The 25,452-nt window shown below is 44.4% G+C and overlaps 1 protein-coding gene across 2 annotated transcripts in view; it reads left to right on the top strand.

The window, feature by feature from the left end:
* CCDC186 (coiled-coil domain containing 186) overlaps positions 1–25,452 on the top strand; it is a 174,847-nt gene that overhangs the window by 31,968 nt on the left and 117,427 nt on the right. For both annotated transcript variants that reach the window (XM_029610454.1, XM_029610455.1), the window contains exons 2-3: positions 22,070–22,197; positions 24,046–24,716. In XM_029610454.1, coding sequence (XP_029466314.1) covers positions 24,064–24,716 — 653 coding nt within the window. In that variant the 5' untranslated portion in view covers positions 22,070–22,197; positions 24,046–24,063. The remainder of the gene's footprint in view (positions 1–22,069; positions 22,198–24,045; positions 24,717–25,452) is intronic.

Here is a 25,452-nt window from a genome sequence, read left to right as displayed (position 1 = left end):
TCCCATAATACGTAGGGTCTCAAAGAGAAATGTCCAATGTACTAGGTCGAACGCTTTTTCAGCATCCAAGGCGAGGAGAACTGCTGGGGTATGTTCATGGTATACCAAATCTATAATGTCCATGATTCTGCGGACATTATCGGCTGCTAACCTCCTTGGTACGAAGCCCAATTGATCATTGCGAATGAGCCCTGGAAGAACCCCATTTAACCTAGCTGCCAGTACCCGGGCCAATATTTTTAAATCTATGTTAACCCGGGAAATTGGTCGGTAGGAACTACATCTGGTGGGATCCCTACCCGGCTTGGCCAATACGGTGATTCCTGCTGTATTTGCATCTTTAGTAAAGAAGTTCCCACTCAGGAGGGAATTGAAAGCAGCAGTCAGAGGTTCCGTAAGTGTTGTGGCATACCGTCGATAATAGGTGCCCATAAAGCCATCTAATCCAGGGGCTTTTCCCGGCTTTAATTTTTTTATGGCTGCCAGCACTTCCTGAGGCTCTATATGCTTATCTATTAATTCGGCTTGTATGGGCATGAGCATGGGCAATTGAACCATCTGCAAATACTCATGAATAGCCCCCTCAGGTATAGAAGTATCTGAAGAATATAAATGGGAGTAAAATTCAGTAAAAGATTTCTGAATGTCCTCTGCTGATGTAACCAACTGTCCGCGGGAATCATGTATCTTAGCTATCACTGTTTGGGCCTGAACTGCTCTCAGCTGTCGAGCCAGATATCTCCCTGCCTTATTGCCCCCCTCAAAAAATTGTTGTTTTAGCAGGATGAGATGGTGACTAATAGCCGTGTCTTCTAGAGAGCACAACTGATCCTTAACTGCTAAAAGTTTCTGATAGATCTGAGCAGAGTTAGTTGAACTGTGGTTTTGCGTTAGGGCTGATAGTTCTGAGGTCAACCATGTGCGTAGGCTCTCCCTTTCTTTATTACAGTATGCTGCTCATGCAGTACAAGAACCTCTTATTTATTTATTTATTTAAGTTTTATATACCGAAATTCTTGTATAAGGTTACAAATCAGTTCGGTTTACATTGAACAGTAACAGTGCTTCAGAAAAATGAAAGCAATTACATTGAACAGTAACAGAGCTTCAGAAGAGAACAATTACAAAGAACTAGGGATTCCAATAAAATAAAACAAGCAGATAACATTGAGACAGAAACAGTGTCTCGGAGAGAGTAAATATAATACACACATGATAGCAGAGGCTCAGATCTTGAACTAAGAAACAGAAAACTAGGGATTGACGACAGCAATGGATTGCACAAAACTAATATCATGGAACTGAGGGGCATATCAGGGTGTTCAAAGGCGGTGATTACTGCCTTTGAACACTCCCAAATTGTCAGGGGAGACATGCCATCAGTCTGATTCTCCCTAAGGTATTCTATCAGCTGGTTCTCCACCTGAGTGGCAAAAGTAGGATCTTTAAGCAAGCTATCATTAAGTTGCCAAGGGCAGAAACCCGACCCAGATTCCCCAAGGTTGCAAACTACCCAAATAGGGGCATGGTCGGACCAAGTTATATTATCAATGGCTACTCTGTGGACCCTAGGTTGCAGGATGGAGGAAAGAAAAAGGTAATCAATCCTGGAGTATGTGCTATGTGGGTTGGAGTAAAATGTATAAGTGCGGGAATGTGTGTATCTGTGTCTCCATATATCCACTATACACCATGTGTCCATGAATGCACGCCATCGCTTCGTTACATTAGATGCGGAAATAGCGCCAGAACTGGAATCCAGAGTTGGATCCAGCACAAAATTAAAGTCTCCTCCTATGATGAGGTCTCCTTCTAAATATTGCTACAGGAGCTTGTGTAACATGGCACTAAAAGAAACTTGTGTTTGTGGGAAGTATACATTAAGCAAGGTGACAATTTGTTTACCTACGTTGATTTTGACAAGTACATATCTACCATTTGTGTCAGTAATGTATGAGATCTCTTCATGCTCAAAGGCCAAGGCAAGTAGTATCCCCACCCCTGCGTACCGGTCGTTCTTTGTACTGGCAGCCCAGTGAGATTTGGGGAATTGAGGGAAAACCAAAAGGTGCTCATGCTGTTTCCGGATACGTGTTTCCTGGACAAACACTATGCTAGCTTGTTGCCTTTGGAGTTCCCTCTTTAAAAGCAGCCTTTTCCTAGGAGTGTTCAGCCCTTTGACATTTAGAGAAAATACCCTGATCAATGGCGACTAAGATATCTCCCCACCCCGGTATAGTCCCTCGCACCAGTGTTCCTCAAGTGCCATTTTGTCAGTCCCACCTACAGGCCAATACAGTACACTGTGCTCCGATGGAGCGCACTGTTAGCCAGCATTTGGACGTGCGTTTTCGATGCACTAGCTTTACCCCTTATTCAGTAAGGGGCGCGTCCAACCCCCCCGAACCTAATAGCGCCCGCAACATGCAAATGCATGTTGATGGCGCTATTGGGTATTCCCGCGCGATTCAGTAAGTAAAATGTGCAGCCAAAGGTACGCGCTAATTTCTCCGGGCCCCGTGGCCCTCTAAGCGCACATCCGCGTCATCCACTCGATTCCCGAGCGCAGCCAGGTCCTCTTTCAAATCGGCAACAGACGCCATGATATCTGTCTTATGCTGCTTTAAATTGGCTCGCAGGTCAGTGAACCACTGTCGAGCCTCATCTCACGTAAGTAGAGACGCCATGACAGAGTTCTCTGACACCGTCTGGTGAAGTTTCTGTCAGCATCTCGGCCGCCTCCTTATCTGAGCCCGGGGATTTGGCGCCATCTTGGCCTGGCTCTAGTTGATTTTTCCCGTAGGAAAATTGTCGAAGGTCCATGGTTTTCCTCTTCGAAGCCATCAGTGCTGCTTAGATATGAAAGCTGCACAAAATTGCGGTTTATTCAGCCAGAAAGGTAAATTAAAGCATCTGTTTGAAGGGTTATAAAGCTCTTGGGGAACGGAGCCAATCAGTCACACAACCGCTCGCATCGGATGCCAACAGTGCCCCCCGGGTTGCCAGCTTTTAACAGTCAAATTTCCAAACATTTGGAGATGCTCTTTAATATCTTCACTAGGACTGGTTTTTGGAGTGGGTGAGCTGGGCGGTTGCCCGGGGTGCCCTGAATACCATGGGTATAGAGGAGGAGAGAGGCCCAGCGTGGTACAGCAGATTCCATCCCACCACGGTCAAAGCTTAGAGGAATTGCGTGGCCATTGTGGATCCCATTCTGCTGCGGCCGAAGACACACTCAGCCTGGCTGTGGCGTATTCCACCCTGCTGTGGCTGAAGACACGCCCGGCCTGGCTGTGGCCGAAGACCGAAATCCCGTAGCTGCGGGAGATCCCATCCCATAACTGTTCCTGCTGCAAGGATGTTGGGGCCTGTCAGCAGTGTTGGGGAGAGTACAGCGCCTTGCAGGGCCATCCCGCAAGCAGCCAAACGTAACATAAGGCACAATAAATGCAGTCCATTTCGTCTAACAAGAAGTCTTATTAATTACCGTTTACTGTCCTTCCAGTGTTTGCTTTCACTTGCAGAACTTTTGAGGCTAAACTGAAAATGGGAATTCAGATCTGAAAAACTGACCACAAAACACTGTTTGTTAATCAGACTTGCTTCCTGATTTTTTTGCTTCTTCTCTGTAGGACATTTTTCTGATTGGCTTAATAACATCAAAGGTGTATTTTATTGCCCAGTCACAAAGAGCTCTGTGTAATATACAGTTCTCGCAGTTATGTCAATGGCAAAAATTCTTAATGGAAAACTTGAATTTTTTAAAGCGAGCTTTCTTCGTAATGGGAAAGCTTGGGATAAGTACAATGGATCCTTTACTTGGGAAAGCCAGACTGGGCAGACTGGAGGGGCCTTATGTGCCATTATATATTTTATTTTTCTACCCTGATTGCTTAAAATAGTCTACCTGTAGCTCTTACCTTCTGTCTTATATAAGTGATTGGGCGCTAGCCCACTGCAGAAACTAATGTAGAGGTGCATAAAGTAATGGATGCTAATTGTATTTTATGCAGTAATTCCAGTTTATTCTTCAAAAGAAGAAATCCTGGATAGTTTAAGGGTAGCAAAATCAGATTTCAGTTTTGGAGATTTGTGCAGTAAACATGTATTCAAGAAGCTTTTCCGAAGATAAGTGCCTGAATAAGCGAAACACCTGCCAGTCTGGGGAAAGGCCGTAGCAGTGGCTAAGATTAGACCAGTGACGTGTTTCCTGTCAGCAGTCAAAGACAATGGAGTTCTTGGAATTGTGCAGGCCTACCCCTCTCTCTCACGCTGCGGAGCAGCTGTATAAAAGAAAACCTCAACAATAGAAGCAGGCAGAATTGCCTCTGGTAACGCTGGAACGTGCACCCTGTCCTTGCTGCCTCTTATTCATGTCAGCACTTTATCTCATTCAGGAGCAGTCATTACAATAGAACGAAAATGTTTTGGGTTTGATTTACCCATGATATTTTTGGTTCTGGATGGCAAATGTCTCTGGAAATATGTTTTTGTGTTTTTTGTATTTTGCCAAATAGCAGTTGTGAAAAAAGAATATATCTGGGAGGGGTAGGGTGTTCAAAAATATATTCAGCATGGACAAAGAAGAGAAATTTTGGGGGTGTAGGGCTATCAGATATGCTCCATGAAGTCTTTCTGCTCTACCCATGTGTTATGTAAGCTGCCTCAGTCCTAAAAATCCAAATATATTTACTTCTGCTGAGAGCAACAGTATATCCTGAAGATATCTTGCTGTAGCCCCATAATTCCCATTCTAGTCTCTCAGAGCAATTTTGTCACTTTTCTTTTCTTTTCTCATGGCCAAATTGTGAGATCTAGCTCGGAGAAATCTGCTATTTTACACTATCAAAAATGCCATGGGAGGAAAAGAGGACAATATTTTGTATAAAAAAACATTGATGGCTGATATGGTAAAAGGCACTTTTAAACATAGAAACATAGAAAATGACGGCAGAAGAAGACCAAACGGCCCATCCAGTCTGCCCAGCAAGCTATGTATATTTTTTTTTTTCACATACTTGTTACTCTTGGCTTAGTACCTTTTAGTTCTATTTCCCTTCCACCCCACCATCAATGCAGAGAGCATTGCTGGAACTGCATCCAAGTGAACATCCAGCTTAATTAGGGGTAGTAACCGCCGCTCAAGCAAGCCACACCTACGCCTCTGTCCACCCAGACTATGCAACTCGGACCCTATTGGTTGCCGTCCATATACAGATCCTCCCCTCCACACTCCCCCTGCCGTTGTATCAGAGAGCCATGCTGGACATGCACCGAAAGCAAAGCATCGGCTTATTTGGTTTTGGGGAAGCAACCGCCGTAACAAGCAAGCCACATCTCATTGTGTGAATGCAAAACCTTTTTCTCTCTTTTTTTTTTTTCTTCTACATTTCCTCTTGCTGCTGAAGCCCAGAGCAATGCTGGAGTCTCACCAACCATGTGCATGTACATCGAACAAGGCACCATCTCCAGGTAGTAGCCCTCATTCTTGCGAGTCACATTAACAATCAACAAATATTGAACAAGCCTAATAATTGGCAATACCTATAGCCTATGTCCTAACTGGTAAATTTACATACTCTTACCCACCCCTCTGTTTTGTTTTGTTTTTTTGGAGACGGCAGCCTTCCATCCTTCCGCTCCGTGAAGGTGGTATACCATTGGTATACCATTAGCATCCTGCTCCGTGAATGCCACTCCAGCCTTCCGCTCCATGAAGGTGGAACACCGATCACTGGCATCCCGCTCCGTGAATGCCTCTGTGGCTACTGCCGCTCCGTGCAGTGTTCTGCCGCCTCCTCCCACCTCTGGCCTTGCGGCTTACTGTTGTTCTTCTATTCTGAGCCCTTCTATCTTGAGGGCTGCTGCTTGTTCGGCATAGTGTATGCGAGCCACCCTCTCTTCATTCACGTCCTCTGGACTTGATGGATCCACAGTGTTTATCCCATGCCCCTTTGAAGTCCTTCACAGTTCTGGTCTTCACCACTTCCTCCGGAAGGGCATTCAGCTTTTTCCATAGCAGATCGCAGCATTGGCCTTTTAGAAAAAGCTTAGGCCCTGCACCATCTTTATTCCTAATTTGTACAGAAGATGCTGTTAATCGTGTATGGTAGTAGCATGTTACTGCACACAAAGCAAAGGTCTCTCCAGTTTTGCTCTTTTCCTGCAATATTAGAGTTGTTCTGCATCCTGTAAAATGAGCGTTCTTATTCTTTCCTGCTTTTTTTTATCCTTGCTGAGACAGCATCCCATTAACAACTTTCCTCAATCTGCCAGTGGTCTGCATAGTCCATCCTCATGGAAAAAATACAGAATCCTGGTTTCACATGCAAAGTACTTATTCACTGCCTGCTCACACAGAGGATCAATCTCTCTTCGCTGCATACTATGTATTGAGGAAGACCACCTGGAAGAAAAAAACACCACACTCTGCGTCCTCGACAACCAAGAACATGTCCATAGCAGGTAGAAGAGCTTAGCATCTACATATTAGAAAAATTGCTTCAGTATTCAACTTAGTATAATTTTTTGAAGCATTGCTATTAGTAAAGGATGGACAATTAAAACCATGTAAGAGGAGCACAATGTGAAGAAGATAATCCTCCACCAGGAGGTGGTGCGAATGGAGGAGAAGGGGTTTTGCCCCTCAATATAAGATCATTTCTTGACTCTTGGCAGGATCCTTTGGCTGTTTGACTTGACTCTTCATGGTCTTGGGTTCTAGAGTGCAGAAGTGGGTCCAGAAGAAGAGCTGTGTTTGCTGTCTGGCATACCTCTGCCATGAGTGGTAAGGGGCCCATGCGGTCGAGCCCTCCTCCTTGACCTTGAGCCTCCCCCCCCCCCCCCCCCCCAATCCTGCGATGGCAGTGCTGATGATATGCAAATTCATTCTAGGCCGGCTGCATTTTGTTAGGCATCCATCCATCTGACATAAGGAGTAGCGACTGCCACCTGGCAGCTCACATAAGTCATCCTGAATCTGCTGATTCTCTTGAGCCCTCACCAGATCAGGTAACAGTTCTGCCTGTTGCTTTTGATAAGTTTGAAAACATTCAATTTATCGCATCTCAAGATTCAGCAGCTGCTCCAGATTGAGCTTGAGGCCTGTGGGCTGATGCCTTTTTAAATCTTAGCTTTTGGGGTTGGTTTATTTGTAAGAACTTTGCCGAGGCACTTTCTCAAAGGATAAGCAAGATAGACATCACCTATGTGTGTAGTTGCTTTATGTGGGCATCATCAAATGACAAGCATTCCTGGAAAGCTGTGGAAAAACCTAGAAGCTTTTCTTGTCATGCGTGGGAATTTCCCCTTAATCATTGCCTCACTGGTCTGTTTTTGTCTGCAGATGACATTGGGTGCTTTTTCTCTACAACGCCAAAAAGTGCCTTCAACAAGATCAGGTCTCCTCCATTGCCTAATTTTTTTTTCTTTTCTTTGCTTTACCTAAACATTTTTGGTTCTTCTTTTCTCTTTGTTGCAGGCAGTCAAGCTTCAAGCTCCAATTTTATGGTGCATCTTAATTTGTGGTTTTCGTTGACCTCAGTTTTGCTCCATTTCAAATTTTAATTTTGTTGTGGCTCTTGTCAGACAGAGTGAGAAAAATAAAGTCAGCAGCTTCAAATGGCGCCCACACTGCAATCACAGAGTATCCAAAATGGATCATCATGTTTGAATGCCTGTGCTATTTGGGCTTGACATACAATGTCACTGGTTGTGCCATTTACTTTATGATGTAGCACAGATTCATCCAGTTCCAAAAGTTGCACCTGCTGGACATCTTCGATAAGATTTCAAAGTCCAATGCACATACTGTTAATAATCCTTCACCATCCAAGATATGGTCAACCTTCTTGGGGGTCAGAATCCAAGAAGAAGCACGGAAGCTCGGATTTGGAAAAGCAAGTGTAACCCTCCCCCCTTTCATGGGGTCCACCTTCCTAGTCTCAAGGTGCTTGGTATTCACAACCCCAAGGTGGGGAAACAGTTCTCCAGGGCCGAATGCTGGGGGCAGGTTTTCCTTCAGGGCCAGTGCCTGGCTGAGAACACTCTCCAGTCTCTAACTGTGCTCCAAAGAAAAGATAGTTTAATTCAGAGTCTTCAGCATTAAACATAGTGACAGTCAAGCAGTTGTAGGCAGAAGTACAACTTAAATAAAATCACTGTTCAAAGAAAGCTTTAATCCTCTCTTCACAAACTCTCCTTTATAAGTATGGTTTCTTGGTATAGCAGCCCAAGGCCTCCAGTAACTGTTACTTTTCCCTCCTTTGTCACCTGTTGCAAACCAAGCTAGTATTTTCTTCCACTCCTCCACCAGATAGATGGCTACTCACTGGAACTTCTGTTCAGCTACAGGAAAACCTGTCAGAAGTGTCTTCAGGATTCCCCCAGCCTAAGGCAGGTACTCTCTGGCTCAGTGTAGGGACCTAATCCAGCAGAGTCCTTACCCCAGTAAGTCCAGGGGTATCCTGCAGCTTCTGAGCAGTCTCTCACCTTTTGTTTCTTAGGCATCTAGGGATTTAAGAGGAAAATCCCCAGCCTTACTCCTGGCTGCTCTCTTCTGTGATCCCTCAAGAGGATCTCGGCTCCAACCAATTTCTTCCAGTGGAATCTCACACAGCTCCTGACTCAGGAGAGCCAGGACTTATTACCTCACCTTATTACCCTTGAGGGAATGTACCCCCTTTATTGGTCAGAGAGGCTAGCGACGCTCCTTGAAACAGAAGATGACCCAGGCTCTGGAAGATTCTCCTCTTACTTCCAATTGACCTCCTGCCTCCGCGCACATCCTTTGCACTTCCAGCAGATATTTACTTAGAGATCAAAAGATTTCTTGCACACAAGCCTCCCTACAAAAGTAAATTTCTCCTTCACTTGCACTCCTGCTAACTTATTCAACTTCTATTCAACTCTTTGTGGCATGAGGGCATCACAAGTAATTTAAAATCCAGATCCACACACACTCACAGCCTTCCTGCTTGACCTTTGAGAAAGATTCCTCTGGATTGATTTTTGGATCCAAGAGGAATTGTTAATGAACACTGTATGGAGGTATCGCAGGCTTGGCATCAATCCTGATCAATGCAAGGATCCAAGAGCAGGAAGATAATTGTTGCTATTCAGTCTGGGCATGAGATTAACATCCCGGATTGAGAGACAGCCTCAGTTTTCTTGAGGTCCATACGATTGCCGTCGGTACCTCTCTTTGCTCCCTAGGAGAACCTGGCTTCTACCAATGAGACCTCTCGTGTGTTGACCTTAGGAATCTTTGAGAAGGAGCTAGATCAGAGGATCTTCAAGGTCTTGTTTTGACATCTTAATCAGGTGGAAGTGTCTGGACTGAGCATTTCAACTCCAAAGATGATGCTGATGGAATTGGGCCTCTTTTGGCACCAAAATCCATGTCTTAGCATCGAGACGCAACATTTAAACGATCTGCGCTGAGTTGATGCTATTGAATGATATAGTCCAAGGATGCTTACCTGTTGTTCTTGGAGAACACCTGCTACAAGTAAACAGTTTTGCTGTAGTGCGAGATTGGTAGATGCCTGGAATATTCTACAGTATAAATTGTGAAAACTAAAACTGTCATAGAATTTAAGCATGTTTCTGGGAAGGACATGGTTTAGAGATTGGGTGAAAGAAATGATGTAACGTTGGGTGTTGGTTTAAGCATGGAAGATTGTGTGCTCATCTACCCAAAATGAATTGGATGGGGATTGATATCTTGGAGGTAGTTAAACTTATCTTGCTGAGAGATGGGATATAACTTTGGCTAGAGCAATGTAGCCAGGAACAGCTAGCCAAACTGGATGGGCCCATGGTTCCTTAGCTTCTGTCATCTGCTATGTTCCTGTGTTATGTGGTATAATGTGGAAATGTTTCTCATCTAATTCTAATGTTTTTCCCCATTTTGAGCTGGTTGTCCGTATATGTTTTGGACTATGGCAGCTCTATCTTGTAGCCATGCTGTTTCCAGCTAAGTGATTTTTATGCCACTGTGTTGAATGCTGCAGTTAGATTGGTCTGTTACCAGGATAAAATGTGCAGCCCATGGATGGCCTGCTTTTATGATGATGCTTTCAGCAACCAGCATCTCCTGACGTGAGAGTTGTTCTGGCAGGGTGACGCCCCTTCTTCTCCTGATGTGGGATTTTTGGTGGCTGTGTGGGACCACCTGTCCTCTCGGATCTCTCCACTTGTGTTTGAGCTCCTCTGTTTCCCTGGATGCCTGTATAGTGCTTCCAACGGCTCTCAGGATGTTGCTTACAGATCCACAGTGTTTGAGCGCTCCTCCTAGAACTGTGGAAAGTGTGAGACCACGTCGGCGACAAAGAACTTGAGGTAAAAGTTCACCATGTGTCAGCTTTTACCTTTCTGTACTTGGTCATTTGGCAGTTTGTAGAGCTTCAGTATCCCTCCAGTCCCTAGAACCAGAGAGTTAACCAGGGTACTGGATACTGCAAGAAATAGGCCTTTCGTAAGAGTTCGAGGTCCCCACGAGATGCTTGCATCCTTGAAGTGAGGTCTTGGTTGTTGGCAAGAATGTATTTTTATGTATGTTTTTATTTTTTTGCCTGCTGTTTCCATAGTGTAACTGGAAAAGATGTGGCTGTGTCAAATTGCATCTTGTATGCAGTCTAAAATTGTCAGGCATCGGATGGCCCCTTGTAGACTAACTAATTTATTAAAACATGAGCTTTCGAGGACAAAAGTCCACTTGGTCAGAGCTACACCAGACTAACACGGCTATCCCTCTGAAGATTTTTGTTTGCAGTCTTTATCCTAAGTGCTGAAAAGGGTCTTTACCATGATCTAAATACTGTGGTGAAAACTAATTGAGTCGAAGCTTAATGCCAGCGTAATAGTTCTCATTAAGTAAGCCCTGTAGCGTTGTGCTTCAAAGGAGGTTAATTTCTCTTTCCAGATAATCAAAACCATTCTGATATCAACCTCTGGAGTCTGGCAGTGTGATATCAGCACACACGTATGGGAAAGAAGCTAAAACTGCTAGGCCACATGCTAATTACCGTTTAGCCTTCTTTAAATATGCCAGAGAACCACTTACACAGACCAGTTCTCTAAGAAACAAATGCAATATAATTAGGGTCCTTTGTTTTCAGTTTAAACTGATATTCACCCTAATTTTAGGCTGATTAAAAAGCTGCTCCCGAGATCTCCGGCCACTGCTGGAAGCCAGTGTGGGTCAAGCGACTGCTGTTTACTTTCACTAAAGAAAGCCCTCATCCTCCAGTGCTGCACACGGCCCTTTTTCAAGTCCCATCTCATTCCCTAAGCAGCCAAAGTGCCTGCTGTTTGGTGCTGTGAATGCCCATGACGCAGGCCCGGGCCACCAGACGCACTTCCCAGCAGGCTCGCCTGGCCCTGCACAAAAGCAGAAGTGCAATGGGCCATAGGCAGAGGAGCGAGAAACCCGGATCCACCACCAGTGAGGATAAATGATGTAGCAGGTTAGGAAGGAAGGTGGGGAGAAGGATGTGCTGGGCAGTGAGTTGGGTAGAGATAGGGATGTGCTGGGTGGGTGAGAGAATCTGTTAATTATTTTATTCTCCTGTCCACCAAAACTAACTCCAGTATTTACCCAGATAAATGAGCCATTTATTTTTCAACTGATTTTTTCCTGGTTTAGTTCTTGCCATAATATAAACCCTGTTAAATTCCCAGGAAAAATAGGAAACAACAAAAACCGAAAATGAAGGTCCCTAAGTTTCATGAAAGCCATAAAGGACAGATATCAATTCAGTGATGTCAGCTGCATTGCTTAAAACAACACAAAGGGGAATACAAAGGACCCAGAAACAAATAGCAACTTATTTTAACTGGGAAAGTTTTTTTACCTCCTGCATCTTCCAGTGACGCCATGGTGTAGAAGGCATCGGAGAGTGGCTGCCGGCTGAAAACCACACACAAGATGCCTGGGGCCTCTCTCAAAGCACCCCCTGCCCCCCCACAACATCCCCTCCCAAACAAAAACACTATAGACACTATTATTTTTATTTGCCTGAGATGTCTAAACGTTTTTCAAATTTGTGCATAAATTGTACAATAGTCAAAAGTGAGTTAGCAAAATACTAAACATTCTGTATTGTGGGGGAACGTTTAGGCTAGGAAGTTGTGCAATGAAAACCAGGAACAACTAGTGCATTCAGATTTTGGAAGATAAGAACATAAGAAATTTCTGTGCTGGGTCAGACCAAGGGTCCATCAAGCCCAGCATCCTGTTTCCAACAGTGGCCAATCCAGGCCACAAGTCCTTGAACAAAAGCATAGTGGAAGAATGTAATCATGCGAAAAAGTGAAGAAGTTTGTGTAAAAGTAGCAGGGATTCTTAGGAAAGGATGGAAGCCCAAACAATGCAGAGTTTTGAGAGTCTAGGCAGCTTTTGAACTGGCTTGAATCCCCGTTGGAGTGTTGCATCAGAATAGACTGAATTCATCATGTAAATTACCTTTGTGTCATTCTAAGAGATGGAACCAGGCACCGTATCACTTTACTTATCCAGGTTTCTCTAGAGTAATGTGTTGGCAGAATAATTTTGTGGTGCAGAGTGCACTAATACTGAATGAGTAGATCCATAAGACTCTTGCCAGATTAAAGTTTTTTGACTGTGCTGATACCTGCACTGCCATTGTTGCTTTATACCAAGGGGTAGGCAACGCCTGCCTTTGAATGCTGTGAGCTGGTCAAGTTTTCAGGGTATCCACAATGAATATGCATGAGGTGCATTTGCATGGAATGAAAGCAGTGTGTGCAAATGCATCTCACAAATATTCAGTGTAAATATCCAACCGACTTGGGGCACTCGAAAACTGGAGTTGTTTACCTCTGCTTTAGACAACGTCACAGGCCTATGGCAAAGTTTAGAAATTACTGTAAAAACTATTCTATAGTTAAAAGCAAATTTATATTAGTGAAAAGTGCCTGGCATTGCTTGGATAGTCTGGTCTATAACAGCCTGTGGATGTGGAGGCCGGTGCTTGTGTATGTATGTTTGGGGATCCTGTGGGTGCCTGTGTGTGGGTACCTGCCTGTGTGTGAGCTAGTATACTTGTGTGTTCGAGTTTATGCAAGCGCGCGCGCGCGCGTGTGTGTGTGTGTGTGTGAGTCAGGACTGTGCAGACAGCGTATATTAGCAAACATTACCTAGAGCTGCTTGGCTTTTCTGGTCAGTAGCAGTGTGCGTGCGTGCTCCTGTATGTGTGTGCCTGTTCCTCTGGGTGTGTATGCGGGTGCTGTGTGTGTGTGTGTTGGGGTGTGTGCGCGCATATATGTGCCTGTGTGTGTGTGTGTGTGTGCGCACGTGCGAAAGGGCTTTGCAGACAAAGCATGTCGTCTTTGCACAATGCACTTTCTGGGCACCATCTAGTGTCCACAGAACGGTGTGCCCAACTGACATAAATTTTTAAGATAGGTTATGAAAAAACGAGCAAGCAGACAGATAGCCACTCCTCTTAGGTCCTATCAGGAAACTACAAAGCGAAAGAGAGATTCCTGTTGTGTTCTGAAATCTGTCTCTAATCCTGATGGATGACTCTGACTTCCGATCACCAACTACTCCTTGTCTTCCTGGATCCCATCTATCTCCCTTCTTTTCTATTTTCCTCTTTTTTTGTGTTTCCTTCATCTTTACCTGTTTCCTTCATCTTTACCTTGCTAAAAAAATTACAAAGGTTTTTACGTGAAAGTTTTCTTTTTTTTATTGTTACATAATATTGTATATGTACATCTGTACATTTTAGCATAACTACATGTGTGGCTGGGTGTGATGAAATGTTGCCTCAAAAGGGGAAAATGCATTCTCTAAAACTAGTTAGATTGTTTTGTTGTTTGCAGACATTGGTTTCAAAGAAAGATAGAAATGACGGCAGAAGACAACCAAACGGCCCATCCAATCTGCCCAGCAAGCTTTCACACTTATTTTTTCTCATACTTATCTGTTACTCTTGGCCCTTATTAGTAACTTTTTGGTTCTAGTTACCTTCCACCCCCGCCATTGATGTAGAGAGCAGTGCTGGAGCTGCATCTAAGTGAAGTATCTAGCTTAATTGGTTTGGGATAGTAACCACCACAATAAGCAAGCTACCCCCACGCTTATTTGTTTACCCAGCCTGTGCAATTCAGTCCTTGTTGGTTGTTGTCTGAATATAAATCCTCTCTTCTTCATTCCCCCCTGCGTTTGAAGCAGTGAGCTGCGCTGGATATGTATTCCAAGTGAAGTATCAGGCTTCTTTGGTTTGGGGTAGTAACTGCTGCAACAAGCAAGCTACTCCCCTGCTTTTTTTGTGAATGCAAATCCTTTTTTCCACATTTCCTCTTGCCGATGAAGCATAGAGCAAAGTTGGAGTCGCATTAAACTTGTGTATGTTTATTGAATAAGGTTATTAATCCCCAGGTAGTAGCTGTCGTTCCTGCAAGCCCCCCTTTGCCTCTTCTCTTCATTCACATCCTCTAGACTTTATGGATCCACAGTGTTTATCCCATGCCCCTTTGAAACTAGTTTTGGTTTTCACCACTTCCTCCGGAAGGGCATTCCAGGCATCCACCACCCTCTCCGTGAAGAAATACTTCCTGACATTGGTTCTGAGTCTTCCTCCCTGGAGTTTTAAATCATCCCCCCTGGTTCTGCTGATTTATTTCCAACGGAAAAGGTTTGTCGTTGACTTTGGATCATTAAAACCTTTCAAGTATCTGAAAGTCTGTATCATATCACCACTGATCCTCCTCTCCTCCAGGGTGTACATATTTAGATTCTTCAATCTCTCCTCATAAGTCATTTGATGAAGACCTCCACCTTTTTGGTCGCCCTTCTCTGGTCCGCCTCCATCCTGTCTCTGTCTCTTCGGAGATACGGTCTCCAGAACTGAGCACAGTACTCCAGGTGAGGCCTCACCAAGGACCTGTACAAAGGGATAATCGCTTCCCTTTTCTTACTCGATATTCCTCTCTCTATGCAGCCCAGCATTCTTCTGGCTTTAGCTATCGCCTTGTCACATTGCTTCACCATCTTCAGATCATTAGACACCATCACCCTAAGGTCTCTCTCCTGCTCCGTGCACATCAGCCTTTCCCCCCCATCGAATACAGTTCATTCGGATTTCTACTCCCCATATGCATGACTTTGCACTTCTTGGCATTGAATCTCAGCTGCCATATCTTCGACCACTCTTCCAGTTTCCTCAAATCCCGTCTCATTCTCTCCACTCCTTCCGGCGTGTCCACTCTGTTGCAGATCTTAGTATCATCCGCAAAAAGACAAACCTTACCTTCTATCCCATCCGCAATGTCGCTCACAAAGTATTGAACAGGACCGGTCCCAACACCGATCCTTGTGGCACTCCACTTAACACCGCTCTCTCTTCAGAGTAAGTTCCATTTACCATCACACATTGTCTTCTGTCCTTCAACCAGTTTGTGATCCAGGCCACCACCTCGGCACTCACTCCTAAGCTTCTCATTTTATTCACAAGCCTCCTGTACGGGACCGTATCAAAAGCTTTGCTGAAATCCAAGTAGATGACATCGAGCGCTTTTCCTTGATCTAATTCCCTAGTCACCCAGTCAAAAAAGTCAATCAGATTTGTCTGACAGGATCTTCCCCTGGTGAATCCATGCTGCCTCTGGTCCAGCAATTCTTCCGACTGTAGATAGTTCACTATTCTTTCTTCAGCAGCGACCCCTCAGCAGTTTCCTTTCAGAAGTGACAAAAACATCAGAAAAGCTTTATTGATCAGTGTCTCCTCATAAGGGGGGCCGATGCAATAAATATATGCAGAAAGCGGGCGCTGAACAGTCAGCGTCCGCTTTCTTAATGCGCCCAAGGCGGGTGCCATGCAATATTTAAATTAGGGGGTCGCATTAGTAAGGAGATACTAGGGTTGCTTGCATGCCCCTAGTGCCTCCTTGCTAACACGAACCTGATCGGTGTCAGCGGTCCACCGGTTAGGAAAACGGACGCCGAGCTTATCAGCGTCTGTTTTCCTAAACGCTGCACAGGAAACGGACGCTTGTCATTCGAGCGTCTGTTTCCTGCACCCGATTTGCCAGTGGGTTGGGGTTTTTTTTCTATTTTTTAACTTTATTTAATTTTGTTTTTCCTCCTACTTAATATCGCAACAATATTATTAAGTAGGAGGCATTACAGAAATTCCATTTTTTATGCTTTTCTGTACTGGTTTAAGGAGCACTCAGCAATTAACGCCTGCTCCAAGCAGGTGTTAATTACTGAGCAAAAAATGTGAGTCCTAGACGCGCATTTTTTTTTTTTTTTTTTTGCATCTGGAGAGAATGCTAATAGCCTCAGTCACATGCATTTGCACGTGATTAGCACTATTAGACTCATTCCGCATCGGACGCACATTGAATAGATGCTAATCCCCTTATTGCGTTAGGGGATTCATTAGCGCCTATGCTACCCACGTCCGACTGCGGGTTATACAGTGCGCTTGGCTGAGCACACTGTATTGCGTCGGCCCCAGAGCCCCTGGTGACACTTGCTGTCATCATGCAGCAGCTGTCAGACGTTGCTAACCCATTATAAAAGTAATAATGTCTCCACAGTATCCGACTTACAGATCGGATAATGGGATGTGTCTGAGATCTAGGCTTCTAACACCAAGTATGTAAAAATGTTGGGGAAAAGAAGGCAGAGTGAAGGATAGACAGTTGGAATCTGGAAGTAGGAATTGCCTTTCCCAGTCTCCCATGGAGAATTGTTGAAGTTTAAGCTGCTTTATCTGGAGCTTACTTATGAAAATATTGATCCCTGAATCGGTTTGGCCCTCCTTTTCTCTGCTCGACCGGTATGGTTCCCAGTTTACCATTGCGTGGAACAGCGTCTGTCTTCCTGAAATTTAAGTGCCTCACGTTCCTTGCTCCCCGTGATCTAATACTGATCTCCTGCTGGTAAAGACGCTGCTCTGAAGCCTGTACTAGGCGGAATTTGAAATACTCCTGTATCCTTTCATTCAGGAGCGATTCCATTGATTTGTCCATTAATGATGTCAGACTAAATGGCCTGTAATTACTTGACTTTTGTCCTCTGGAAGAGCCTGAAAGGCAGAATATAAATCTGATAAATTAATAAACCTTCCCCTAGCAGGAGAATGATGGAGCAGAGCTGCCAGAGTCTCTCTCAGCCCCTCGCATGGTCTTTGCCCACTTCCATATGAACTCACTTCTGTAAATGTATAGTGGTCTAATTCTTTACCATTTGTGCTTTAGAAATGTATCTGTGTTCCTTCTCCACCTGCTTCAGTAAGCGCAATGTAGAAATAGCGGAGCATCTCTGCTTTTTTTTTTCTTGCCATCCTCAACACATTCCTCCTCATTTCCTGTCTTGTAATCCCATCCCTGCACTTCCTCCTTTCATGGACATATGGCAAGTCTTGTCACATGACTTTTCTTTTCTAACTTATTTTGCAAAGTTTGTGCCGTGCGTGATCTAACTGCCTTTTTTTTTTTTTTTATTCTCTGAGCCTTTCCAAATATTTTCCCTGCCCTCCTCCTGAGATACCTTCTTCCTTTTGCATGCTAATCTTTTAGCCTTTTTTCAGCCACTTCTGAAAACTATAATCCTCTCCTTGTTTCTTATACTTTTATCTACTTCTCTTACACAATTTAATTGCCCTTAAAATATCTTCTTTTAAGGGTATAAAACAGTTATATGTAATTGCTTGAAATCAAACATATAGAGGGATTATTTATAAAGCTTTATAGGTCTCTATTTTTCCAAACCCTGGCAGGTTTTTGATATTCCTGCACAGATTGAGGAAAGAGACTGTAAGAGAGAAAGAAAGCCTGTGGTGCTGTGGATTGAGTTTAGTTGTGCCATTCTCATCTGACATTTTGCAACAGTAAAGACTTACTTTTGGACACTAAACAAGTGACGTTATATATATAATCCCACCCGGGTAGTTTACTGCTCTCTAGTTTACTGTACTCTAGTGGGGCCAAAAAATGTAGTTTTTTCTTTGGGGCTGGAAGCACTCCTGGCTAGCTCTAACGTATCCCTCTTTTCTCCACCGTTGGGGTGAAACGTTTACTTTCAAGGCCCAGACCCTTTGTCCCTTCTTTCTTTCCCTGGGAGAGGGGCACCCTTCCTTACTGTGTGTGCTGTATGTGCCCGATAACCACACTGAAGTCACTTGTTTAGTGTCCAAAAGTAAATCTTTACTGTTGCAAAATGTCAGATGAGAATGGCACAACTAAATGCAATCCACAGCACCACAGGCTTTCTTTCTCTCTTACAGTCTCTTTCCTCAATCTGTGCAGGAATATCCAAAACCTGCCAGGGTTTGGAAAAATAGAGACCCCAAGTGGGCCAGGAATCCTTTGGCTGGGCAGGACCCCCTTTCCCTTAACTGATTTAGGGAAGTCACAATCTCTGCACGGAGAGTCTAAACCTCTCTCCCCCCCAGGGTGAATCCTCCTGTTGGGTGTCCTCGGTGTTCTTACTTAATTCATTATTCACAGTTTGCTAATTTTCAGTACTCTCTTGGTTTAAGTGAACCCCTAATGAGAGGGATCCAAGCCAGAACAGCAGCTCTGGTTGTTCCTTTAGATGGATAGGAAGAGGGGCAGCCAAAATTTCCTTCCAGATCTTCTTACAAAAAATTCTTCTTTTCCAAGAACTGTGCTAAACCGCAGAAGGTCCTGGCATTGGGTCACCACCATAGCTCCTTCCTCGTTGAGGATGCAGAGCGGCAGGTCTTCCCTAACTTGGGCAGCTTCAAACACAGGGTTCCCCGTGCCCTGAGTCCAGGTGGTGCACAGGGTTTCACCAGGCTTCCTAAGAATTAATATCTTGTCAAGCCCAAAATGTTCCCGGGATGCTGTCCCTTACCCAGCAGGGAGTGGATAGGCAGGACAGATCCCTGACCTAACTCAGACTTTCAGCAGCACTGGCCGGAGTCCTAAGAGCAGGCCCAAAAATACACCAAAGCCAATAAAATTCCTAACTCCTCCAGTAACTTCAAAACCCAGGATACACTGCCGTCAGTGGAGAGCGGCCATACAACCTCTCAAAGGGGAGAGCTAGATGGTCACCAACCTGTACGGCACTAACTCTAGGAAATACCCAACGAATGGAACTGGAGTGACGCTTACATATATTCTACCTTAGAGGCATTTCAAAGCGGCATCAGTCAAAAAAGCAAATAGAATGATCCAAAAAGGAATGGAGAATATAGAGGAAAATATCATATTACCTCTATATCCATCCATGGGTATGACTGCACCTACAGCACTGTATACAGTTCTGGTCACGCCTCTCAAGAAAGCCATCGCAGAGCTAGAAAAGGTGTAGAGGAAGGTGACCAAAATGATAAAGGGGATGGAACAGCTCCTCTGTGATGAGACAACACAGATTAGGGCTCTTCAGCTTGAGAGGGGAGAAGTGACATCTGAGAGGGGAGATGACAGAAGGTCATAAAATTATGAGGTGGGATGGTTATCACCCTTTCAAATAATGCTAAAACAAGAAGGCACTCCATGGAACTAGCAACAAGCAGATTAAAAACAGATGGTAGGAAGCACTGTCGAGATGTGGGAACTGTGGTCAAGGTGACGAGCTGAGCGGGATTTAAGAGAGGTTTGGACAAGTTTCTCTAGGAAAAGTTCATAACACATTATTAGCTAGGTAGATTAAAGAAAGTATTGCTACCCCTGGGAATATGTAACAGGGATTAGAGCTACTTTATGGGATCTGCCAGGTACTGGTGACCCAAGATTGACCAGTGTTGGGCTCGAGGGACCTTCTTAGGTTCTTATTACATTCAGGTACTGTAGGTACAAAAGGTTCCCCGAAAAAGATTTCAAATGACTCACTCAGCACAACCAAGTGGAAAAAAAAAGTGTGTAGTACACTGATCTGATGCCCTTGAAACCTGGTCTATTAAATAAAAATTGCCTAACGGCATCAAAATTTGCTCAGAATAATGTTTGCACTAATAATCACATTTCTGCAACTAGAGACTTATACTAAGGAGAAAAAGCATCACCAACAGAGAAAACAAAGCCCTGATCTATCTAGGATTTTGTCTCTGCTGGACCTTAATGTCACTGAAAAATAACTGAGAAAAGTCTTGGTCTGAATCCCCCCATCTTCTGCTGAGTGCTGGCTTTCTGACACAGGTACAACTACCAGAAAAGCAAGCTGAAAATCCTGGGCATGGAGCCTAAAAAGGCTCTTTTCTTCTTTGGAAAATTCCAGGTCCCCGTTGGATGCTTGTCCTTTTTGGCTATTGCATAATGTTATTGATTTTTCAATTTCTTTTTAGTGCGGTCAGTGAACCTTTCTCTGTTATATTGGTCTGGGAAAACCCCTTCTAAGCAAGTGGTGGTGCATCCTATTATAAAGAAAAAGGATGGCTCGTGGTCCGACCCATCTAATTTAGGCCAGTTTCTGTTCTTCCCTCTATAGGGCAAATAGTGGAGAGAGTTTTTAACTGACCTGATAGTATATGTGGAGTCTAATAACATACTGAGTGGATTCCGGAGTGGGCGCCATCAAGGGCACAGTACTGAGATTATTTTGGTGTCCGTTGCAGATTTTGTGCTGTGGGAATTGGATCAGAAACACCCAGTAATTTTGGTTATGTTAGATATTCTGGTGGCCTTTGACTCTGTACCACATGTTTTGCTACCGAGACTGAGGCCTATAGGTATAGGTGGTAAGGTTGGTCAGTGGTTTTCTGCATTTTTGATAGGTTGTAATCAGCAAGTATGGGTGGGTGAGACTCGCTCTGGTTGGAAGCTTCCAACCCTCTATTTTTAAATCTGTACTTACAAGTGCTGTGTGCTCTTTTGGAGGAAAAAGGAGCCTTTTTTAAGCTCTATGCTGATGGTGTTCGGCTTGCTTTTCCAGTAGTGGATTCAGTAACGGAGGGGATTCCCATTGATCAAGTGAATAGTCCTATTGTTATCCCAAAAGTACAGCTAGAGGGAATTGAAATTCCCCCGGCTGGAGTGCACATAATCTGAGTTTTCAGATTGTGGCTCTTTTACCTTTCTGACCCAACTGCAGTTGATAGTTAGGAAAGTTTTTTTGGTTTTTTTTTTAAGTTTCGTTTACTGCGCTGTTTATGTTTTATTTTGGAAATCCAAGATTTTAAAACATTGATGCATTATTTTGTTATGTTGGTGGTAGACTATTGAATGCACTGTGTACATAGGTGTGGCAGAAGCTCATATTTATTTATTTATTTATTTAACAGTTTTTTATACCGACCTTCATAGTCGATAACCATATCGGATCGGTTTACATTTTAACAAAGGGTAAACTGAGGTAACAATTCTGGTAAATAATAGTTAACAAAGGAAAAAGGAATAAGTCAAAGTTACAATTAACAAGGAATGAAAAACTTGGAGGCTTAAAGACAAGCTGGAAGGAAGATAGAGGCAGGTAGAATAAATAACATGATACGAATAATTTAACGGGTTAGAGCATATGCTTTAACCTGGAAATGCCAGTGTCCATTGTTCAGGAGGAAGTGTGTCAAAGTCCTTGTAAGAAGTGAGGCTCAAACTATTGATTATCCGGTGTTCTTTGTAATTGCTGATGAATGCAGCTGTCCACCTAGTTACTGGGAGTCCAGTACAGTGTCCTATATCGGACCTGCATTGGATCCCCATAGAGAAACAAGTGAAGTTTAAAATTGTCTTGCTCACATATCAAGTTATTTATGGCACCTGCCCCTCTGTATTTAAAGAGATTGATATCATTATATAGACCACAGAATGCTTTACGTGTGGAAGATCAGCTGTTATTGCCTTACCAGGGCCAAAATCAGTTAGACGGCTGGCAATTTGGAAACGGATCTTCTCGGACGTGGCACCTTCGCTTTGCAATGCTCCCCCTCTCGGTTTACAGCAGACATCAGGTTTTAAGTGTGTTGGAAAAGCTTTGAAGACTTACTTTATTAATGAAACATATTTGTGATTATGTAATTTAGAATAAAAGGATTTTTATTGTTGTTTAATCTGTTATTGTACTTGTGTTTGTTATAAATAAATAAATCTTGTCTCTTTTTCTCTCTCTCTCTCTGCATGGCAGGGCTCATAGACTAATATGGAGACGGGGAACTCCAGGACCCAAGAGATCCAAGGCCCCCTCGTACAGGTTCGGCTGTGCATTGAAACGCCCAGCTTTGTATATCCTGTCTTCCACTGTAATATTCACAGGTACTGAAACCCTCCTCTGATTTCCTAAATATGACTTGGATCACAGGCAGCTCATTTATCCACAAATGGTCTAAGGCAGGGGTGAGCTGTGGCCCCCTCCCCCCTTCCATTCATGCGACTGATTAGGGCTCCCCAAGATAAGTTACTCTATAAAATGCACACAGGCACCTGATATTCCCCAGGCAGCCACACTGTCAGCCAGTGGCTCAAAGCCTACATTTTGTGTTTTTCTCAAGTCACTGAAAGGAGTAAGCTCATACCACACACATACCTGGGCATAGAGGAAGCAGACAGACAGACATAAATATCTTATAGACAGACAGACACCAAAGACCCAGGCCGACAGAGTGAAACAGTCACCCAGACAAACATAGACATTGTTTTCCCACACCCGGACAGGCATAGAGATGCAGACATATCACAGCTAGACAAAAAAAACAAGAAACACCGCAGAGAGAAGCCATAGACACAACATGCCCAGACAGACAAACCCCATCCAGATACAGAGACAGACAGGCAGACAGACCACATCACGTACAGACCGAAGCCCACCAGACAAACAGCTCCATAGTCTTCCTAGTCACACAGGCCCCACACCACAGTGGTAAGGCCTGGAACATTTATTTAAAAACTTAGCTACCAGTCATAATTTTTTAAGAGCTGAAAAAATGCTGTTCTACTCTACCCAACTTTATTTTTGCTTTTACTGTTTTCACTGATTATTTCTAGTTTGCTCATCTCTTTTTATTTTCTCATGGTTTTATTAGCTTTTACACATTTTGCCTTTATTTTTCCTTCCCTACCTCCTCTCTCTTTCCTCATGCTCTCTGGTCTCTTTGTCCATTCCCCTCCTGAACCTCCCCGGCGGGCCAGGGTAGGGAGCCAGCAGCAGCAGCAGGAACTCCTCCCGGGCAGAGGTGTGAGGGTGGCAGCTCTTCCTGAGTTGGGGAGCACTGTAATGGCTGCTCCTAAGCCCAGTTTTGCCACAAAGGTAGCGACTCCCCACCACAGCAAAAGCAGCCCCTCTCCCCGTTCTACTGGAAGAGACGCATGGCTAAGCCGTGGCCTGCTTACAGTGATATGTGTCCACGTTCTGGCAGCTCTCTCCCTCCCTCCACGGCATAGCCATCTTCCCTTCCTTGATTGGGCGGTCACTGGGCCCCTCCTTCGGGATTGTTCAAGCCCCCAGCTTGCTCACTTCTGGTCTGTGGCATTAAGCTTTCCTTCCCCTCTTTCTCCTCCACAATCTTAGCAATGCAGTATCTTTCTCTGATAGCTATGGATACTGCTATGTATTTCACCTTCTTTTCTCTTTCCAGCCTTTTCCCACAGTTTTTCCTGTCTGACTAGTAAGAAAAAGTTGATTGCCCATACAAAATGATGTAAGGTTGAATCAACGTGGCTGTTTATGGTGGCACCATTTCTGCGAGCCTGGATTTTATCAGTTTTCTTCTGCTTTTCCTCCCTCTGCTTTCCCCACTGTACCGCTTTTCCTCTTACCTAAGTAGGTAACTCTCTCCGCATGACTTTCCTGTTCTTTGTTACTCATTAAGGCACGTTGGCACGTTCAGCAAGGGCAGAAAATCTAGGTCAGTCTTTCTTTCTCCTGTTTCGAGGCGTGGTAACCTGTTGTGCTGTTACCAGGCTCATGTAATGAAAGTTGGACAAGTGCAGTGCTTGGCTACCTGAGCCAGCAGGCTGTCAAGTTGTGGTAACCTAGCATAAAAGAACGGAGTAGCTCGGGGCTAATGATTGGGAAGTTTCTGTGCCTTCCTGTTCAAATATGAACTTGCAAATCTCCTTGCATATTTTATGAACAATTTTTTTTTTTTTCCTTTTTCACCTCAGGTACGTGTTCAGGAGAGGATGGAAGGGCATTTAACTGAAATCCAGGTGCCTGATGGCCTGTTACAGACGGACAACTCCACGTCACCTTCATCAGGAAGTGATGACGTTAGTAACGACGCAGACACAAATTGTGAACTGAAGGACAAATCAAATGCAACCTGTTCTGGTAAGGTGGACGACTCAGGAAACCAATCTAAGCTTTTGGAATCGAGTGTTGAATTACAATCTGTGGCGCTTCCTGAAGGAGAGCCCCGCTGCGTCCCCGATTTCTCTGGCAGTGGGGAACCCTATGCTAAACTGTGTATCGAAAGACTTATGGGAGGATCCCAGAGGACAGACTGCTTGCCCGGCGGAGATTTTGTACAGCCGCTAACGAAAAACAACGGGCCCGGGCAGTCTCTAAGGGACCTACTGCAAGAATTTGGGCCTTTGCACTCGGTGGGCAAATCCCTCAAACACCTTGACTCCGAAAGTCCTTTTGACACGGACTGCAGCAAGAGACTTCTGTCCAGAATACAGTCCGGGTCGTCGCAGGAGGCTTTATTAGAGGAAATAGAATCCGAACTGCAGTCGGCTTATCTTCTGAAGGATTACCCAAATGGAATGAGGGAGCGGGAACGGACCCTGGCCATGCTGGAAAAGTACCTGCAGCAGGAGCAGGATGTTAAGAAGTGAGTATCTCATCCTATCCTCCCTTTAAAGTAATGCACATAGTTCAGGCCTCTGATGTAAAGCTGCTGCTATACCAACTTGACACCTGTTGCGAGTTTTATGCTGGATTTATACCGTCAGTTCATATTATCGTGCAGCGTCTGACAAAGAGGCACAAGATTGGGGGCAGGTTTAGAGCTGAATATGTCTCTTCGTGTAATTTCACCCAGGCTTGTTCTGTGCTCTGGTATCGTTATGATCTGGTTTGGGAAAAAGCTGCCGCCTTGTGGTGAGGGGAATTTTTCTGCAGCTGACGTGACGGCATTTTTTTTTGGTCCAGTCGGGGGGCAAGGTCAGAAGAGGAGACTTGGAGGGGAGGGGGGGAGGCCTGGAGGACAGAAACAGGACTGCAGCAGCATGATGGGGTGAGGGAGTAGAGGAAGGGCTAGGATGTGGCGGAGAACAAGAGATTGAGGGGGTTGCAGAGTGGAGGAGAGAGGACGGCACTGCATGGGGGGTTGGGGGTACGTTCACCAGCCAGGAATTGTGCTCCCACCACTCCCTACAAGAGACTGTTGCAGAGAGAGGATGATGGTGGGAGTACATGTCCCGGGCATGTCCTAAAGGACGTTTTCAAACCCTTATCAGAAGTAGCTTAGCTATGCAGCATTTTTATTCAGGATAGTTTACAATTATTGCTCACTTGTAATTGGGCCCATGTTTATCTACTCCAGAAGAATAAAAGCCCGAGTCAGT

The sequence above is a fragment of the Rhinatrema bivittatum genome, chromosome 7 (assembly GCF_901001135.1).
Source record: "Rhinatrema bivittatum chromosome 7, aRhiBiv1.1, whole genome shotgun sequence".
NCBI lineage: Eukaryota > Metazoa > Chordata > Amphibia > Gymnophiona > Rhinatrematidae > Rhinatrema > Rhinatrema bivittatum.
This window is presented reverse-complemented; position numbering and strand designations above follow the sequence as displayed.